The sequence below is a fragment of the Talpa occidentalis genome, unplaced genomic scaffold (assembly GCF_014898055.3).
Source record: "Talpa occidentalis isolate TD23 unplaced genomic scaffold, MPIMG_talOcc4v2.1 talOcc4.10, whole genome shotgun sequence".
Classification (NCBI taxonomy): domain Eukaryota; kingdom Metazoa; phylum Chordata; class Mammalia; order Eulipotyphla; family Talpidae; genus Talpa; species Talpa occidentalis.
The window spans coordinates 50502755-50519564 of record NW_023600993.1 but is presented as its reverse complement, the minus strand read 5'-3'; the positions used below and the strand labels follow the sequence as shown (position 1 = coordinate 50519564).

Below are 16810 nucleotides of genomic sequence, written 5' to 3'. Positions count from 1 at the left end.
GTAGGCTACAAAATATACAAAATTCTGTTGTATTTCTATATGCAAACACAGAAGAAAATTGTTTAGATAACCAATTTACAGTCACCTCAAAATGAATTAAATAGGAATAAAATTAACAAAGGAGGTAAAAACTATAAGACACTATTAAAAGAAATACAAGACAGGGCCTCCCCACGTGGCACAGGGGTTGAGAGCTGGCCTGTGAAGCTGCCCGCAGCCTCTGCAGTGCTGGTTGGATCTCCAGCCGCCGGGGAGGGTCCCACATGGTGCGACAGACCTCTCCTGCCACGCCCGCTGCGCCCCTCAGCAGTGTATTTCGTCAGTCTGCCTGTTCTGTTCCCTGCTCTGGCTCTGGTGAAGTCTCTCACCCTCCTGTGCTTCTGACTGTACCCAGTGCTTGTATAATAAATAAAAAAGAAATACAAGACATACAGAGAAATAGAAATATATTCTGTGCTCATTGATTGGGAGAATTAACATGGTTAAAGTGGCCATCATACTTAAAGCTATATGAAGATTGAATGCATTCCTTATCAAAATTCCAATGGCATTATTCAAGGAAATAGAACAAACAATACTAAAATTTGAATGGAACCCTAGAAGTCCCCAATTAGAGAGAGCAACCCTGAGACAAAAGAAACACTATACTACCAAATGATAGCACCTCAAACACTCTATTTTTGGAATTAAAATAAACACACAGACCAATGGAAAAGAATTGAGAGCCTAGAAATAAACCCACACCTATATGGACTTAATTTACAATGAAGGAACCAAGAACATACAGTGGAGAAAGGAAAATGTCTTCAACAAATGGCGTTAGGAAAACTGGACAGCCACATACCAAAGAGTGAAACTAGACTGCTATTTTACATCCTGCACAAAAATTAATTCAAAATGGATTAAAGACTTGGATATGAGCCAATACTTAACTTGCACATCATACATCAACAAGGGGTTAGTATCCAAAATATACAAAGAACTCATAAAACTCAGCAATAACAAACAACCTAGTCTTAAAAATGGACAGAAGGTCTGTATAGTCGTCTCCAAAGACGATGCTCAGATGACCACTAAGAACATAAGATGTTCATCATTTCTTATTATTAGGAAAATGCAAATTGAAAAAACATTGAGACATCACCTCATAGCTGGCAGAATGGTTCTTATACCAGAGGATGTGAACGGATGGGAACACTTATATATTGTTGGTGGGAATGTCAATTGCTGCAGCCAATGTGGAAGGTATGGAGAGGCAGAGAAATTCCTTAAGATCTAGTTATCCTATTTCTGGGTATTTACCTGAAAAAATACAAAGTCCACTAATTCTAAGAGATAGATGCACCACTGTGTTCACCACAGCATTATTTATGATAGCAAAGATTTGGAAACAACCTCTGTCCCCCCGATGGATGACTAGAAAAAGAAGATGTGGACTATTAACACAATGAAATACTAGCTCCATAAAAAAATATACAATCTTAACCTGTTGTGGCAATATGGGTAGAATGAAGAGATTATGCCTAGCAAAAAAAAAAGTCAGAAATGAAAGACAAATATATGATCTCACCCCAATGTGAGGTAAAAAGAAAAAAAAAAAATCTAACTCTTGCATTCTGACAATAGAACTGAGGTTACCAGAGGGGAAGGGGATGTGAACAGATGTTGGAGAGGGTTGGATGGAATGTGGTGGCGGGTTATCAGGACTTTGGTGGTGGATGTGCTGGGCTATTATGCACATGAGTGTGAGCCTGTACATGTAACATGTATTGTTTTGTTAACCAGTGTTGCTTCAATTAAAAAAAAATCAACTAATAATCAGATCTAAAATTTCATTGATCTTCCTTGGATTTCGTCTAGAAACTTTCCCTTCTTTCCTCATTTATTTGAAAGGTATCAGGCATTTCAATTCATGCTGTCCAATGGTGACTGATGGAAAATACAATGTATGCATCTTGGCAGTGAGGCATGCACTCCCATAGTCCCTTGTCTCTTCAGCCCCTCACTCATGTAAAATTGCACTTGATTTTCAAGGTCAAGCTGAGATGGTACCTTTACTCTGAAGACTTGCCTTCCCTGATCCCTATCACCAGAGCTTAAATTTGCTTAGAGCATCCTGTCACATGAGACAGATACTAATATTGACATGTCAGCAGATTCCTAGTGACCAGAATTCTTATGTAACAATGAAAGTTCCCTGTATAATCAGCAATAAAATTTTTTAAGGAAAATAAATCCCAAAGTATCTTATTCAGGTTTCAGTTCAGATAGGATTAAAAATAAGCTAGACATGAGAATGCGCTTCCTTAATTAAATGCAATGCTTTGAGGATGACATCCTAGAAGCAGATTGAAACATGGCTAAAACACTGTTGGATTTATAGAGATGTTTCACAGGTCCAGAAACAGCTAACATGACAGTAATCTGAGTGCTAACCACATGAAGGACATAGGGCCATATGATTTTACTCACATGTGTAATTCACTCCTCACCACCACTGAAGGGCCCAGGTGCTATTTTCCACTTAGTGGATGAACAAACTTAGGCAAAGAGTCCTACCATCTCAAAAAGTGACTAATTCCAATGTCAGGTTTCTCAAGCCAAAGACCTTGGAGTTGCCCTTGATACTTCTCTCCACGTGCTTTATCCCATTTGTCACAGTTCTGCTGCCTTCACTTCAGTCACAGTGATCCCTTGGATAGTCTGGCCCTGACTTCCTCACCTCATCAGCCAGAGAAAGACCACTTAGGGCTCAAAGCCCTCTTGCAATTTTCTCCTTTCTCTGGAAAATTCTTCCCTTGGAGAATCGGGGCTCCCTTTCCATACTCCTCAAGTCTCCTCAGTAGCTCCCTGCCTGACAATCCTCTAAGACAGCAGCCTGCTACTATTCCTCCTGTTCATTCGTGTCTCCATTATATTACTTCACTTTTCTTCTTAGAACTATCACCTTCTGACACCGTGTTTACCCAGTGTTTCTCTTTTAGAATAGCAGCTGGCCATCAGTGGTGAGATAGACCAAACAACTTTTGGCCTGTTTTTATATGGCCCATGAGCTAAGAGGAGATTTTGCATTTTAAATGTGGAAAAAAAATTGAAAGAAAATTAGAACTTAAGTGACATGAAGTCCAAATTTCCATGCCTGTAGATATAGTTTACATATCGTATTTTCTATGACTGCTTTTGTGGTATAAAGGCAGAGTTAAGTAGTGTGACAGCGACTTTATGGCCTGCACAGCTTACGATAGTACTTATCTATCGTCTACTCTAGGTAAGCTCCATGTTGACAGGGGTTTTGTTTCATTTGCTGTGATCTCCCCAGCACAAACAAAACAGCAGTTATAAAATATTTAAAGACTATGTCACTTAATAGCAAATCTGAGATTTGAATAAATACCTCATGGGATCTAAACACCAGGCACGGTGACTATGTCATCCAATGACATAATTTACCTTGAAAATATTGTCATAGTCTAGACATGTTAAAGATTCATGTTTTTATTATTTTTCCCAGGATGGTATACTGGTTATCTAATCTGTAAAATTTCTTACCTAACCAGAAAATTTCAAATCAAACTATGGAAACCGTTGGCCTATTTTCTTACATCTTAAGTGAGTTAGGGTGTTTAAAAATGGGAAAGGGGCCTCCCCAGTGGTGCAGCGGTTGAGCGCTGGGCTGAGAAACTGCCCGCAGCCTCTGCAGCACCAGTTCCATCCCCGGCCGCTGGTGAGGGTCCCACATGGAGCGCAGACCTCTCCTGCCGGCCGCTGCTCCCCTCAGCAGTGTACTTCGTCAGTCTGCCTGTTCTGCTCTCCACTCTGGCTCTGGTGAATTCTCTCACCCTCCCGACTTCTGACTGTACCCAGTGCTTGTATAAATAAATAAATAAATAAATCTTTAAAAAAAATAAAAAAATAAAAATGGGAAAAAAATCTGCAAACTTTCAGATGGATGTATTTTTTTAAATAAATGTGGCACTTTTATAAAATAACCTATCTTTAAAATTAAAGTTAACTATATTAAAAAGTAACAAAGTGATGGTTTGATGGTTTGATCTTGACATACACTGATTTTAATCAGCAAACATCTGGGGGGAAAATGTGCTGCATGTAACAAAGTGTGCATGGGTTAACTTGATAGACCATAAATGAACCTAATGTGATTGTATTTTGTGGAGTCAGAAAAATCCTAAGGACATTTTATACCATGTTGTGAAAACCTTCATGCATGTTTTCTCTGTAACCCAAAAGCAAGAAATGTAAAGAAGAAATTGATTTGAACAGTTGATTTGGGGAAGTCAGTTACGGATAAAGGTACAAGCTGCTAAACTGTACAAACAATGCAGGCAGGGGCATACAGATTCAGTAGACGGAAGGATTATCTTTGGTGGATATTCAATGCTCACTGATTTGATTTTTTTTTAGGTGACACGGTAGCAGAGAGAGAGAGAGAGAGAGGTGTGCTTCAGTTCTGGAGGAGCGACAGGATGAACAGCTCCCTTGTTTGGATTATTCTCCTGGCCAAGATGTGAGAAATGGTCTTGAATTTCAGCAACATCACATTTGCGTATGCGTGCTGTGAGGAGTGACATTCACTTAATTGCCCTCTCTGCTTCATGATTTTATTACATTGAATTATAGCCACAGGCTGCCAAATTGATATCCTATCTGGATTCCCCAGGAACATACCTCTAAAACCCTGGAAGAACAAACTAGACACTTTAAAATGGATTGCCACTCAAGAAGTATTTCATCTTCAGTTTCTTTTTGCCTTTACCAAGGAATATGGACAGATGTTTCACAGGGTCCTCATTCTGTTCCTCTTCTGAAGATTTTCATTAGTCATTGCATTAGAATGGTTTGAGGTGAGTCTAAATAACAAAACATTTTGGCAAAACATAGTTGCAGATGTAGATTAATGAGCTGTCATTAAATGATGAAGACAATTTTATAAACCTTGAAGGCTTATAAAAGGACTTTCTGGGGTTATTGTGTGTGCATTTGTATCTTTGCTTCTGAGGGTTTAAAATTTTAAGTTTACTGTCAGGTTAGCAAACATCAAATGGAAGCATTTTAACTTAAGTGCTCTCTTTCAACAGAGTGTTTATGAAAACGTATCAACTGCAGTATTTTATAACCAAAGCTCAATCATGACATGTTCACAAACAAATAAAATCTTTGGAAGTCTTGTGGATTCTGTGTAATCTTATAGATAAATCATTTAAAATATCAAATGATCAAGGGTGATACCTTTTAACCAGTTTTTGTTAATTCCTAAACAGGAGTCTTTAAATGCACAAATTTTAGACCAAAAATGATTTCTTCTCAGTCTAGCTCTTTCCCTACTTATATTTCAGTCATTTTATTCTTTAAGTGTACTAAATCTGAGTCATTTTATCTCAGTTTAATGATTTTGAGCAGATGTGTCTTTATAATTTCTCAGATGCTGTCATGCAGAAACATTCTAGATAAAAAGCAACTGACCCAGATTTTTAAAATGCTTAATGTTATTAAAACACATAATACTGTAATAATGTGGGATAGATTTTTATATATTAAGAAATGCCAAAAACATACTTTCTGCACTACTATCACTGTCCTTACACAATTACAGGAGAAAATAATACTATAATACTGTTTCTAACAACAAATACATCTGTTTGATTTTATTCTTGCAGAAAAATGGAAATGATACTCATCTGTTTGCAAAGTTTTGTTTGACTTCAATACTTACTAGAATTGTTACTCTCATATAAAATAAAAAAAAATTCACTCTGCTGATGGCATATATGTTTCTGTGATTATTTCATGTCTTAAGAATGTATTAATATCCCAGGCTTTCCATTTTAATTGTACATGTGAAAACAACTTTTAAAGGAATAATATTTAATTTGGGGGGAAGTTCACTATGTAGCAAACTTGGAACATTTATATAGATGGTTATTTTGTTTCTTCTCCCAAATAATTTTACCACAAATAAGAGCAAGTGAAAATGACACTGCTTCACCTTGAGGCACATTTCTAAGGTGTAAACTACTTCCAGGGAATAAATTGTCCATTTCAGAAAATGGCAGGTATCAAAGCTACCATTTCATCCATTATTGCCTCAAAGTATATTTTTTACTTAGTTTAAAAGTTAGCCCTATAATGGGACTTTTTTTGGGAAGCTTTAATAGTACCATTCCTACTCCTTTCCTGTAGGGAAATAGATAGGAAAATTATCTGCATTTTACTGAATTTAAAGCAGAAGATACCGAGGGAATTTTGAGGATACTAGTCATGTCAGCATCAGGCCCTCAAACTGTCCCATATGTACCCTCCATAGCTGAGAAACCCTCAATCTTTTATAGACTGTGGACTCAGTCAGCCTGAACATCTGGACTTTAGACTCAGCCTAGACAGATGCCAAAGGAACCAGCAACCTCCTAAATTCTAGAGTTCTCCCTTAGGTCCAGACTTGCTGCTCTAAACCATTTATACTTTTAACATCTACTCTTGGAAAATTGGAAATGTTCTGTAAACGCACAATGGATTTCCCAAAACCCCCACCCCCACCCCCAAGCTGAATTGTTGGGAAAGTATGTTACCGTATACACTAATCCATTTTTATTCAACTTGGGGGTCTTTATGACTATTCCTGTTTTATAAAGGGCAATTTTGGGCTCCATAAAATTAAACTTGCCCAAATTCACACTAATTACTTTTAGAATTATACAATGAGGAATCATGAAAAAAAAAATAAAGTATTTACTTTTCTTTGAGTACTTTGAGTATCTAGTATTCTGTGTTCTAGGTGTCAGGAGGATGGGCAGTCCTTAGAGTCTGGATAGTATTTGGCCATGCTTTATCAGATTTTGTAGTGGCAAAGACTAGGTGTTGGGCACAGTCTCACATTACCTTGTTGAAAAAGATCACACAGCTAATATTTTTAGGGTAAGATACTTACAGTTGAATTTCTATTTGAGTTTAATAGAGTAGCCATAGTTTTCTATTTATATAAAAGACTGTTGATCTGGGATAATATTGAAAATACCGGCCTAACCAGTAGTTCCACTGGGACTATCAGATGAAGGGTGTGTTGGCCACTCTGTATACTGGCAGGACTCCAGTCCTCCAGGTAACTTTTGAGCAGATCTGCCTGAGGGGAAATGCAGCCCCAACACGTTAGATGCATTTGCAAGGTTTTGTGGAGGTGATGAGGCAGAAACACTGCACCCTTATTCTCGCATATCAACACTATTGGGTGTAAGAGAAGACAGCTTGTTCTTTGAAAATAGTTTGTTCTCTAATCCAATGCTGTGATGCGTTGGCTACCTCCTCTCATTTTAATTTTTGCCCACACTATAGAATTTTTTAGGGGAAAGTTTGTTGTGCACAAGGTTGTGAATTTATAAAAAAAAAAGCCTCACCAAAATGAAATTCTCCAGTATTAGAAAATACTGCTGCTCAAAATACTTTTTAGTGGGCTTTTAGGAACTCACTAATGAAGGATGAATGAAATGCTAGTTCAATGATTAGCAATTAGGATCTCTCTGAAATAGGCAAAGCATTATTGAGTTTTACCTACAGGCTGTGAGTTCTTCTACACTTGGACCCAGAACACTGCAGCCCACAGGTCAAACCCAAATTGCGTTTTGGTAAACAAAGATTTCTTGGCAGACAGTGATATCATTCATTTACTTGTATCACCTATGACTGCTTTTGCACTACAAGAGCACATTAATTGCCACAGACCCATGTGGCTTACAAAACCTAAAATATTTATTGGTTGACCCATTACAGAAAAGTTGGCCAATTTCTATTCTACACCATGGAAGAATGTGATGATTTTTATCAGTTCACTGGAACAGTATATGGTGATAGCAAGGTGCTGGGGTGGTGGGATAACTACAGAGACCACACTGGAGGGAAGAAATCAATACTATCCACAAATTAACAAAGATGTCAGAAGATAAATAAAATATTTTTAAAAAGATAGTGGCAAGAAGTTCAGGTGCTAGAGGCAAACAAGCCAAAGTTTGAATATTAGCTTTGTTAGTTACCTCTCAAAGCTTTACAATCTCAATTTGAGTTATCTATAAAATGGGGATATGCATTCACTTCATACGAGTATTTTTTATAAGAATATTATATCAAGAACTTACTAGCATGGTGCTAAGCAAAAAATAAGCTCTTGATATAGTTGTGTCTTTTTATAAATAATCTATCATTCAGCTCACCTTTTACAAATAGAACCACGGAGCAGGTCCTAATCTTAAAATGGAGGCTTAAGATTTAAGACAATTGGGACCAGGTAAACTGAAAGTGCTTTCTCATTTCCAAAGCAGAACTTTGAGAACACAGAGCAAGACAAATTAGGAAAACAACTCAAGGAATATTGCTTGCCTTTGACTTTGGATTTCAGGTTGACATAATATTGAAAATGCTTGTGTTGTCTTCATGGGCAGGGCAATGTCTTGGGCCTATTCTCCCTCTTAGTAGAAGTCTGATCTCCACTGGAAAGAAAGACATACTGTATAGGTATCCTGACTTGAACTTTGCAAACCTGCATTTGCATCTTCATGACAGCCCCAGCACATACACACAAACACCATTCTTTCAAGTGTATCTCCTAAAAAACTCAAGCCCTGACCAACAGTCATGTGGGAGGGAAACAATCACTTCAAGTTACAAAGTAATCTTGTAAACAGAAACTTTGAACAAAAGAGCCCAGTAAATAATTGATGAACAGTTACTGAAGCATATTGGGTAGTGTTCGTAGTATTGATTTTGGGCTGTGAACAAAGGCAGGCTCTGTGAGCTCATACTTCAGTCCTTTTCTCGCCTATTTGGTGCTATCAATATTCATAGGCTGCTTACATGTTAGGAATGTAAATGACACTTCTTTCATGTCGTTCACTTGGGTCTTTGCTCTTTGTGGATAGGGTCCCTGACCCATCCTTTAATTCTCAGCTTTGATTCACTTAATGAGGAGTTATCAAAATAGTTCAGGACTCTGAATTATTAATTGAGTAGCTGTAATTAATGTTCAAGGAATTGAAGCAAGCAAATGAACTTTGGTTCTCTACTTCCAAATCTGAAATCCTACTCTCGGTAGTTCAGTTTGGGTAGTGATTAGACAAAAGATTAATACAGAATACCCTCCCTGTTTGTTACTGCGTTCATTTTCCTGTGGTTTACAGAAAGCTATGCTGATTTTTCCTTTCTCTCCTGACATCTTGAATGCAGAAAATAGTCAGGAGGTGAGTGGAATCAGTTTACACTCAAGAATCTAATCAGGATCTATTCAACAAGAAAATATTTGTAAAAACTGATAGATTTGACTACCTAAAAAGCAAAACCTTGTACATGCCAAAACCACATAAACTAAAGGTCAAAGTGGGAAGAATATCCACAGGTTATGTGGCATAGAAAATACTACTACCCACATATTTACAGTTTTACAAGTTAGTAGGCAAAAGATATATACCTCAATACAAAAGTGAAAAAGGTATAATTTATAAATGATATATATGGGCTTGTGGTTTGTAGTTTTTTATGACAGTCGAGACTGAATAGTCTTATATTTAAGTTTGATCAATATAAAGAGTATCTTGCAAGTGTCGTAGGACTATAGTGCGACATTATACATACTGCATATTAAGAGCCTTAGAAGGCTCTTAAGATTCGACTCAAGATTTCTATTTATAGGAAATTAAAAAGTTCAGAGGTCAACACGAGCAAAATATGAATCACAGACTTATTCCTCAAAGTAAAATAGCAGAAATCCTAAATAACTTTCAAAAAGGTACAGCCACTCTGATTCTGCACAAGGCACATTCCATTTTACTTCTGCTAATTGCAACAAAAATACTTGGACAAAATACATAATTCACCTAGCAGAGGACTCAGATAGAGAAAAGGCAGACAGGCTATAGGACTCAAGGAAAAACTTGGCAGTGAGGTCCTGGACTTCTTTTCTTGTGTTCTATGTAAATCAGCTTGGGCAAAAAGGGAAACTGTAATCAATTTGAAAAATAAAAAAGGCCAATGGTGCAGACAAAAAGTATTCCCCCCAACCCCCAAATCTTAGTTTCTTTCATGCAAAGAACTGGGAAAAGGGCAACCCAACTTCACAGAAACCTTTAACCATATCTGCTTTTTCTTGATCGAACAATATGAAAACCATGTGCCCCAGCCCCTAGCCCAGTGGGTGCTGCAGGGTGGGGTGGTGTATGGATGGAATCCTGTCCTCCCATCTCTCAGCCTGGAGTTGTGCCACCCCTACAGTGCCTGTCTGTAAACATGCACTTACTTCATTCCCCTGCAGTAGGAAGGAGGTGGAACCTTCCCCCGCATAGCCTAAAACAGCCATGTTTTTTTCCAAATGCCCCATGGGAATGAGGAGCACTCCTCCTCCTCAGAGATGGTGGGGAGAATTCTGAATTCCATGTTTTCCACTCTGGGTAATTAGGTAACTCCCCTCCTTTTTCCCAGAGTTGTGATGCCATTCTACATTCTCACCAACAATGTGCGAAGATTCAGTTACTTTGCCTCTTCAGCATTGTCTAGTTATTAGGCATGGAAGTTAGTTCTATAAAATCACCACAAACAATTAATACTGTATCATTGTTCCTATGGGAAATACAGGGCTGTGCCTCTGAGACTTTGGTCATATTTTCATTAACCTATCAATACATAACCATGTTTTATGTATGTTCCTCTTCAAGGACACCTTAATTAATATATTAATGTTGGTTGGTGCAGACTGAATTTTTGACCAACAGTACTATAACTCATGCTCAAACAAATCCTATTTAACAAATGTAATTTCTTCACAAGGCACATGAAAACCTTTTTGTGCTATAATACAGCACTAGTCAGCACTTTAGCACTATGCCTAGGAGCCGTTTATATACATATATACCTTAGTCAAGTAACCTTACAACTTTATATTCTGGGTTTCAAAATAAACATTAAGCATAATATGAAGACTGAAATCATACATAACATCTTCTCAGATCATGAAAGTATCAAAGTAGAAATAAACTATCAAAAGAAAGCTGGGAATCCTTTAATATATGGAGACCGAACAACACACTATGAAGGACTGGGTTAATGAAGAAAACAAAGAAGAAATCAAAAATGCCTCAATAATCTAAGGACAGGGGGCAGATCAACATGGCAGTGAGGAAACACGAGTTAAGATCTCCCATTAAAAAAAAGTTAACAGGGAGGAAAAGCAGCAGGTCCTAGTGAAAACTGGGACATGGAAGATAAATGGATGACTCCAGCAAACTACCCGAAGAAGAAAGTTGCCATAAAAGAGGACTAGAAGGGAGGAAAGCTCAGAACCCTGCTACCCTCCCCCACCCACAAAGCAGCACTCTCCGACCAACAGGAAGGAGGAAAAAACAAAAAAACTAAAACAACCAACAAGAACAAACTATGCATCAAGTGGGACTGAGAGTGGAAAGGAACTACTTCATCCACCACACCCCATGAACTGGAGCTGTGGAGAACCCTGCAGGATTCGCTGCAGAGGTGAGCGAATGGCTCCAGGCGCCATTAGAGAAAAATAAAGACTCCCAGAGACCTACACACAGCCCCAGGCCAGCCGGTGAGCTTGTGCAGAGAAGCAGCACACTTGAAAAGGATACATGGATCATGGCTGCCCAGGTCCCCATGCCTGCGGGGCCCCTTCTGGCCTGCAGTCAGAGCCCAGAGGGGGAGTGGGAACCCACCACTGGGGCAGACCAGGCACGCAGGGAGCGCATCCCGCATGGCCACTTTAGAACAGGGACATTTCTTCAGTAAAGACTGCCTGAAACCAGCAGAAGTCTCCCAGAGGAGCCAGAGGTGAGCTGGGAAGTTAGCCCACGCCAGGCCCCTTCTGGCCTGCAGTCCGAGCCCAGAGGGGGAGCAGGAACCCACTGCCAGGGCAGACCAGGCATGCTGGGGAGCATGTCCCTGCATCGGCATTTTAGAATAGGGACATTTCTTCAGTGAAGACTGCTTGAAACCAACAGATGGCTCCTGGAGGAGCCAGAGGGGAGCTGGGGGCCGGCCAGTCCCAGCAACACAGTATCCCAATGCATACGGCAAATTAGAAAACAGACAGTAGGGAGTAGAAGAACCACACCCAATCTAACAACTCCTCGGGAAAAAAGCACACCACAAAAAGCAAACCGTCCCCCAGATTGCAACGACAGTAACTTGGAAGATCTTCTGAGCTTATCAGAAAGAGAATTTAAAATTGCCATGATTAAAAAACTGACAGAAGTCATAAGGGAAAACAATGATAAGGGAAAAATAATCAACGATCAGAAGAATGAAATTGAGTCCCTAAAGAGGGAAGTAAAAGAAATGCAGGAGATCAAAGAATTAATGGAGGCACTAAAGAACTCTGGGAAAAGCAATGAAAGCAGAATAGATGAAATGGAAGAACAAATAAGTACTCTTGAAGACACAGAAATAAAAAGAACCAAAACAGAAAAGGAAAGAGAAGTACAAAGGAAAAAGACAGAAGAAAGACTTCGGGAACTATCTGACTCCATGAGGAAAGGAAATATAAGAGTTCTAGGAATACCAGAAGGAGAGGAGAGAAATGTAGGAACAGAGAAAATATTCAAGGAGATAATTGAAGAGAATTTCCAAATGTGAAGAAAATGCTGAAAATTGATATACAAGAAGCAAGAAGAACACCAAACTTGCACGACAAAAGGAAAAATACAGCAAGACACATAATAGTAAAGCTCCCAAGAATCCAGGACAAGGAAAAATAACGAAGCTGACAAGAGGGAAGAAACAGATAACATTCAAAGGAAAACCAATCAGGCTGACATCAGACTTCTCCGAAGAAACACTACGGGCAAGGAGAGAGTGGAGGGACATAGTCAACAGACTCCAAGAAAACAGATGCCAACCAAGAATACTCTATCCCGCAAAGCTCTCCTTCCTCTATGAAGAAAGGATAAGGACCTTCCCAGACAAACAGAAACTCTGGAATTTCATTACGACTAAACCCCCACTCCAAAAAATACTACAAGGAGTCCTAAAGCCAGAACCTCAGAGGGACGAATAACAACAAAAGAAAGCCAAAAGTAAAAAAAAAAAAAAAAAGTTATTAAAAGAATAAATAAAATCAAAGGAAAGACAAACACAATGGCAAATACAGATGTTAACATATCAATATTAACTCTAAATGTAAATGGACTAAACTCTTCAATAAATAGACACCGAGTCACAGGCTGGATTAAGAAACAAAACCCAACCTTTTGCTGTCTCCAGGAAACACATTTAGCTACAAAAGATAAAAATAGACTCAAAGTTAAAGGATGGAAAACAATCCTACAAGCAAATGGACCAAAAAAGAAAGCAGGAACAGCTATACTTATATCAGATAAAACAGACTTCAAACTCAAAAAAATAAAAAGAGACCCCAATGGTCACTACATTATGATCAAGGGGACAATACTTCAAGAAGAAATAACACTCATTAACATATACTCACCAAACAAAGGAGCACCAAAATATATCAGACAACTGTTGTCCTCTCTGAAAACCGACATCAGAGAAAACACATACGTCGTGGGAGACTTCAACACACCACTATCAACAATGGATAGATCAACAAGACAAAAAATAAGTAAAGAAACTAAAGCTTTAAATAAGGACCTAGAGCATTTGGGCTTAACAGACATCTATAGAACACTAAACCCCCAAAAAACGGAGTACACATTTTTCTCAAGCGCACACGGATCATTCTCCAGGATCGATCACATACTGGGGCACAAGACAAACATCAACAGATACACCAAGATTGAAATCATACCAACCATCTTTTCTGACCATGAAGGCATCAAGCTAGATATAAACCATAAAAAGAAGTCAAGGAAATTTCCTACCTCATGGAGACTAAAACCCACACTACTGGAAGACCATTGGACTAATGAGGAGATCAAAGAGGAAATTAAAAAATTCTTTGAATTGAATGACAATGAGGACACCAATATCCTAAATGTATGGGATGCAGCAAAAGCAGTAATAAGAGGAAAATATATAGCAATAGAAGCTCACATCAAGAAACAAGAAAGAACTCAAAGAAACAACCTAATCTCGAAGCTCAAAGATCTAGAAAAAGAACAACAAAAAAACCCCAAAACCAGTAGAAGAAAAGAAATGATAAAAACCAAAGCAGAAATAAATGAAATTGAAACTAAAAAAACAATCCAAAAGATTAATGAAACCAAGAGCTGGTTCTTTGAAAAAAATCAACAAAATAGACAAACCCCTAGCCAGGCTCACAAAGGAAAAAAGGGAGAAAGCACAAATAAACAGGATCATCAATGAAAGAGGAGAAATCACAACGGACACAGCAGAAATCAAAAGAATAATCAGTAACTACTATGAACAGTTATATGGAAACAAGTTCAACAATCTAGAGGAGATGGGCAAATTCCTACAACTCTACAATCACCCAAAGCTAGATAAAGAAGAAATAGAACACCTAAACAGACCAATTACAAGCAGCGGAACTGAAATGGTAATCAAAAACCTCCCCAAAAAGAAAAGCCCAGGACCTGATGGATTTACAAATGAATTCTACCAAACATTCAGAGACGAATTAATGCCTGTCCTTCACAAACTCTTCCAAAAATTTGAGAAGGAAGGGACAATACCAAACACGTTCTATAAAGCCAACATTACACTAATACCAAAACCGAACAAGGACAACACAATAAAGGAAAACTACAGGCCAATCTCTCTAATGAACACTGATGCAAAAATCCTCAATAAAATTTTAGCTACCAGAATCCAACAATGTATCCATAAGATAATTCACCATGACCAAGTAGGATTCATGCCAGGGACACAAGGATGGTTTAACATCTGAAAATGAATCAATGTTATCCAACACATCAACAAAAAGAAATATAAAAACCATATGATAATATCAGTAGATGCTGAGAAAGCTTTTGACAATGTGCAACACCCATTCATGATAAAAGCCCTTGAAATTATTGGGATACAAGGAACGTACCTCAACATCATAAAGGTCATATATGACAAGCCAACAGCCAGCATCATGCTCAATGACGAAAAGCTGAAAGCATTCCCATTAAGATCTGGAACAAGACAAGGATGTCCACTCTCACCACTGCTTTTCAATATAATACTGGAAGTCCTAGCCAGAGCAATAAGACAAGAGAAAGACATACAAGGAATCCAAATAGGAAAAGAAGAAGTCAAACTATCACTATTTGCAGATGATATGATAATATACATAGAGAATCCCAAAAACTCCGCAGAAAAACTAATTCAACTCATCAATCAGTTCAGTAAAGTGGCAGGATACAAAATCAACGCGCAAAAGTCAGTAGCCTTCCTATACACAAACAATAAATCTGAAGAAGAAGAAATCAAAAAAAAATCTCTTTTATTATTGAAACAAAAAATATCAAATATTTGGGAATAAATCTAACAAAAGAGGTAAAGGACCTATACAAAGAAAACTATAAAACACTGTTAAAAGAAATAGAAGAAGACACAAAGAAATGGAAAGACATCCCCTGCTCATGGATTGGAAGAATAAACATTATTAAAATGGCCATCCTACCAAAAGCAATATACAGATTGAATGCTATTCCAATCAAAATTTCAATGTCATTCTTCAAAGAAATAGAACAATTATTGATGAAATTCATATGGAATCACCAAAAACCCCCGAATAGCCAAAGCTCTCCTGAAAAAAAAAAGAAGGGAATGGAGGCATCACACTCCCAGACTTCAAACTATACTACAAAGCCATAATAATCAAAACTGCATGGTATTGGAACAAGAACAGACACACAGACCAATGGAATCAAATAGAAAATCCAGAAATAAACCCAAAGATTTATGGTCAACTAATCTTTGACAAAGGAGCAAAGACTATGCATTGGAGCAAAGAAAGTTTGTTTAATAAATGATGCTGGGAAAACTGGGTCGCTACATGCAAAAGAATGAAGCTTGACCACTACCTCACACCATACACAAAAATCAACTCAAAATGGATTAAAGAACTAGACATAAGACCTGAAACCATAAAATACATAGAAGGAAATATAGTCGAAACACTACATGATATGCATATCAAAGACATCTTTACAGACACATCACCCAAAGCAGTGATAGTGAAGGCAAAGATAAACAGCTGGGACTACATCAAATTAAAGAGCTTCTGCACAGCAAAAGAGACAATAACAAAAACAAAGAGAAACCCCACCAACTGGGAGAACATTTTTGCACACAACACTAATGATAAAGGACTGATCACAAAAATCTGCAAAGAGCTGATGAGACTCAACAACAACAAAGAAAATAATCCTGTCAAAAAATGGGCAGAAGAGCTAAAAAGAAACTTCTCCGAAGAGGAAATGCAAATGACCAACAGGCATATGAAAAAATGTTCAACATCATTTGCAATCAGGGAAATGCAAATCAAAACTACCATGAGATACCATCTCACACCAGTGAGAATGGCACATATTAAAAAAAAAACTAGGAACAACAAATGCTGGCGAGGATGTGGAGAAAAGGAACTCTTCTGCACTGTTGGTGGGAGTACAAACTGGTCCAACCACTATGGAGAGCTGTGTGGAGATTTCTGGACCTACTAAACATAGAGCTTCCATATGATCCAGCAATTCCACTCCTAGGTATTTTCCCAAAGGACACAAAATCATCAATTCCAAAGAGCACCTGCACCCCTATGTTTATAGCAGCACTGTTTACAATAGATAAGCGTTGGAAACAACCCAAATGTCCAAAAATAGATGACTGGATCAAGAAG

General features: G+C 38.1%; 2 protein-coding genes across 2 annotated transcripts in view; one reads left to right on the top strand and one right to left on the bottom strand.

Annotated features, from left to right (window-relative positions):
- TAFA4 (TAFA chemokine like family member 4) overlaps nucleotides 1-5252 on the top strand; it is a 175860-nt gene extending 170608 nt beyond the window's left edge. Inside the window, exon 6 of the mRNA XM_054695454.1 lies at nucleotides 4423-5252. Within this exon, the coding sequence (XP_054551429.1) occupies nucleotides 4423-4434 (12 nt within the window). The 3' untranslated portion in view covers nucleotides 4435-5252. The remainder of the gene's footprint in view (nucleotides 1-4422) is intronic.
- The window catches only part of TAFA1 (TAFA chemokine like family member 1), an 856565-nt gene that overhangs the window by 8779 nt on the left and 830976 nt on the right, over nucleotides 1-16810 (bottom strand). The gene's annotated exons all lie outside the window — the stretch shown is intronic.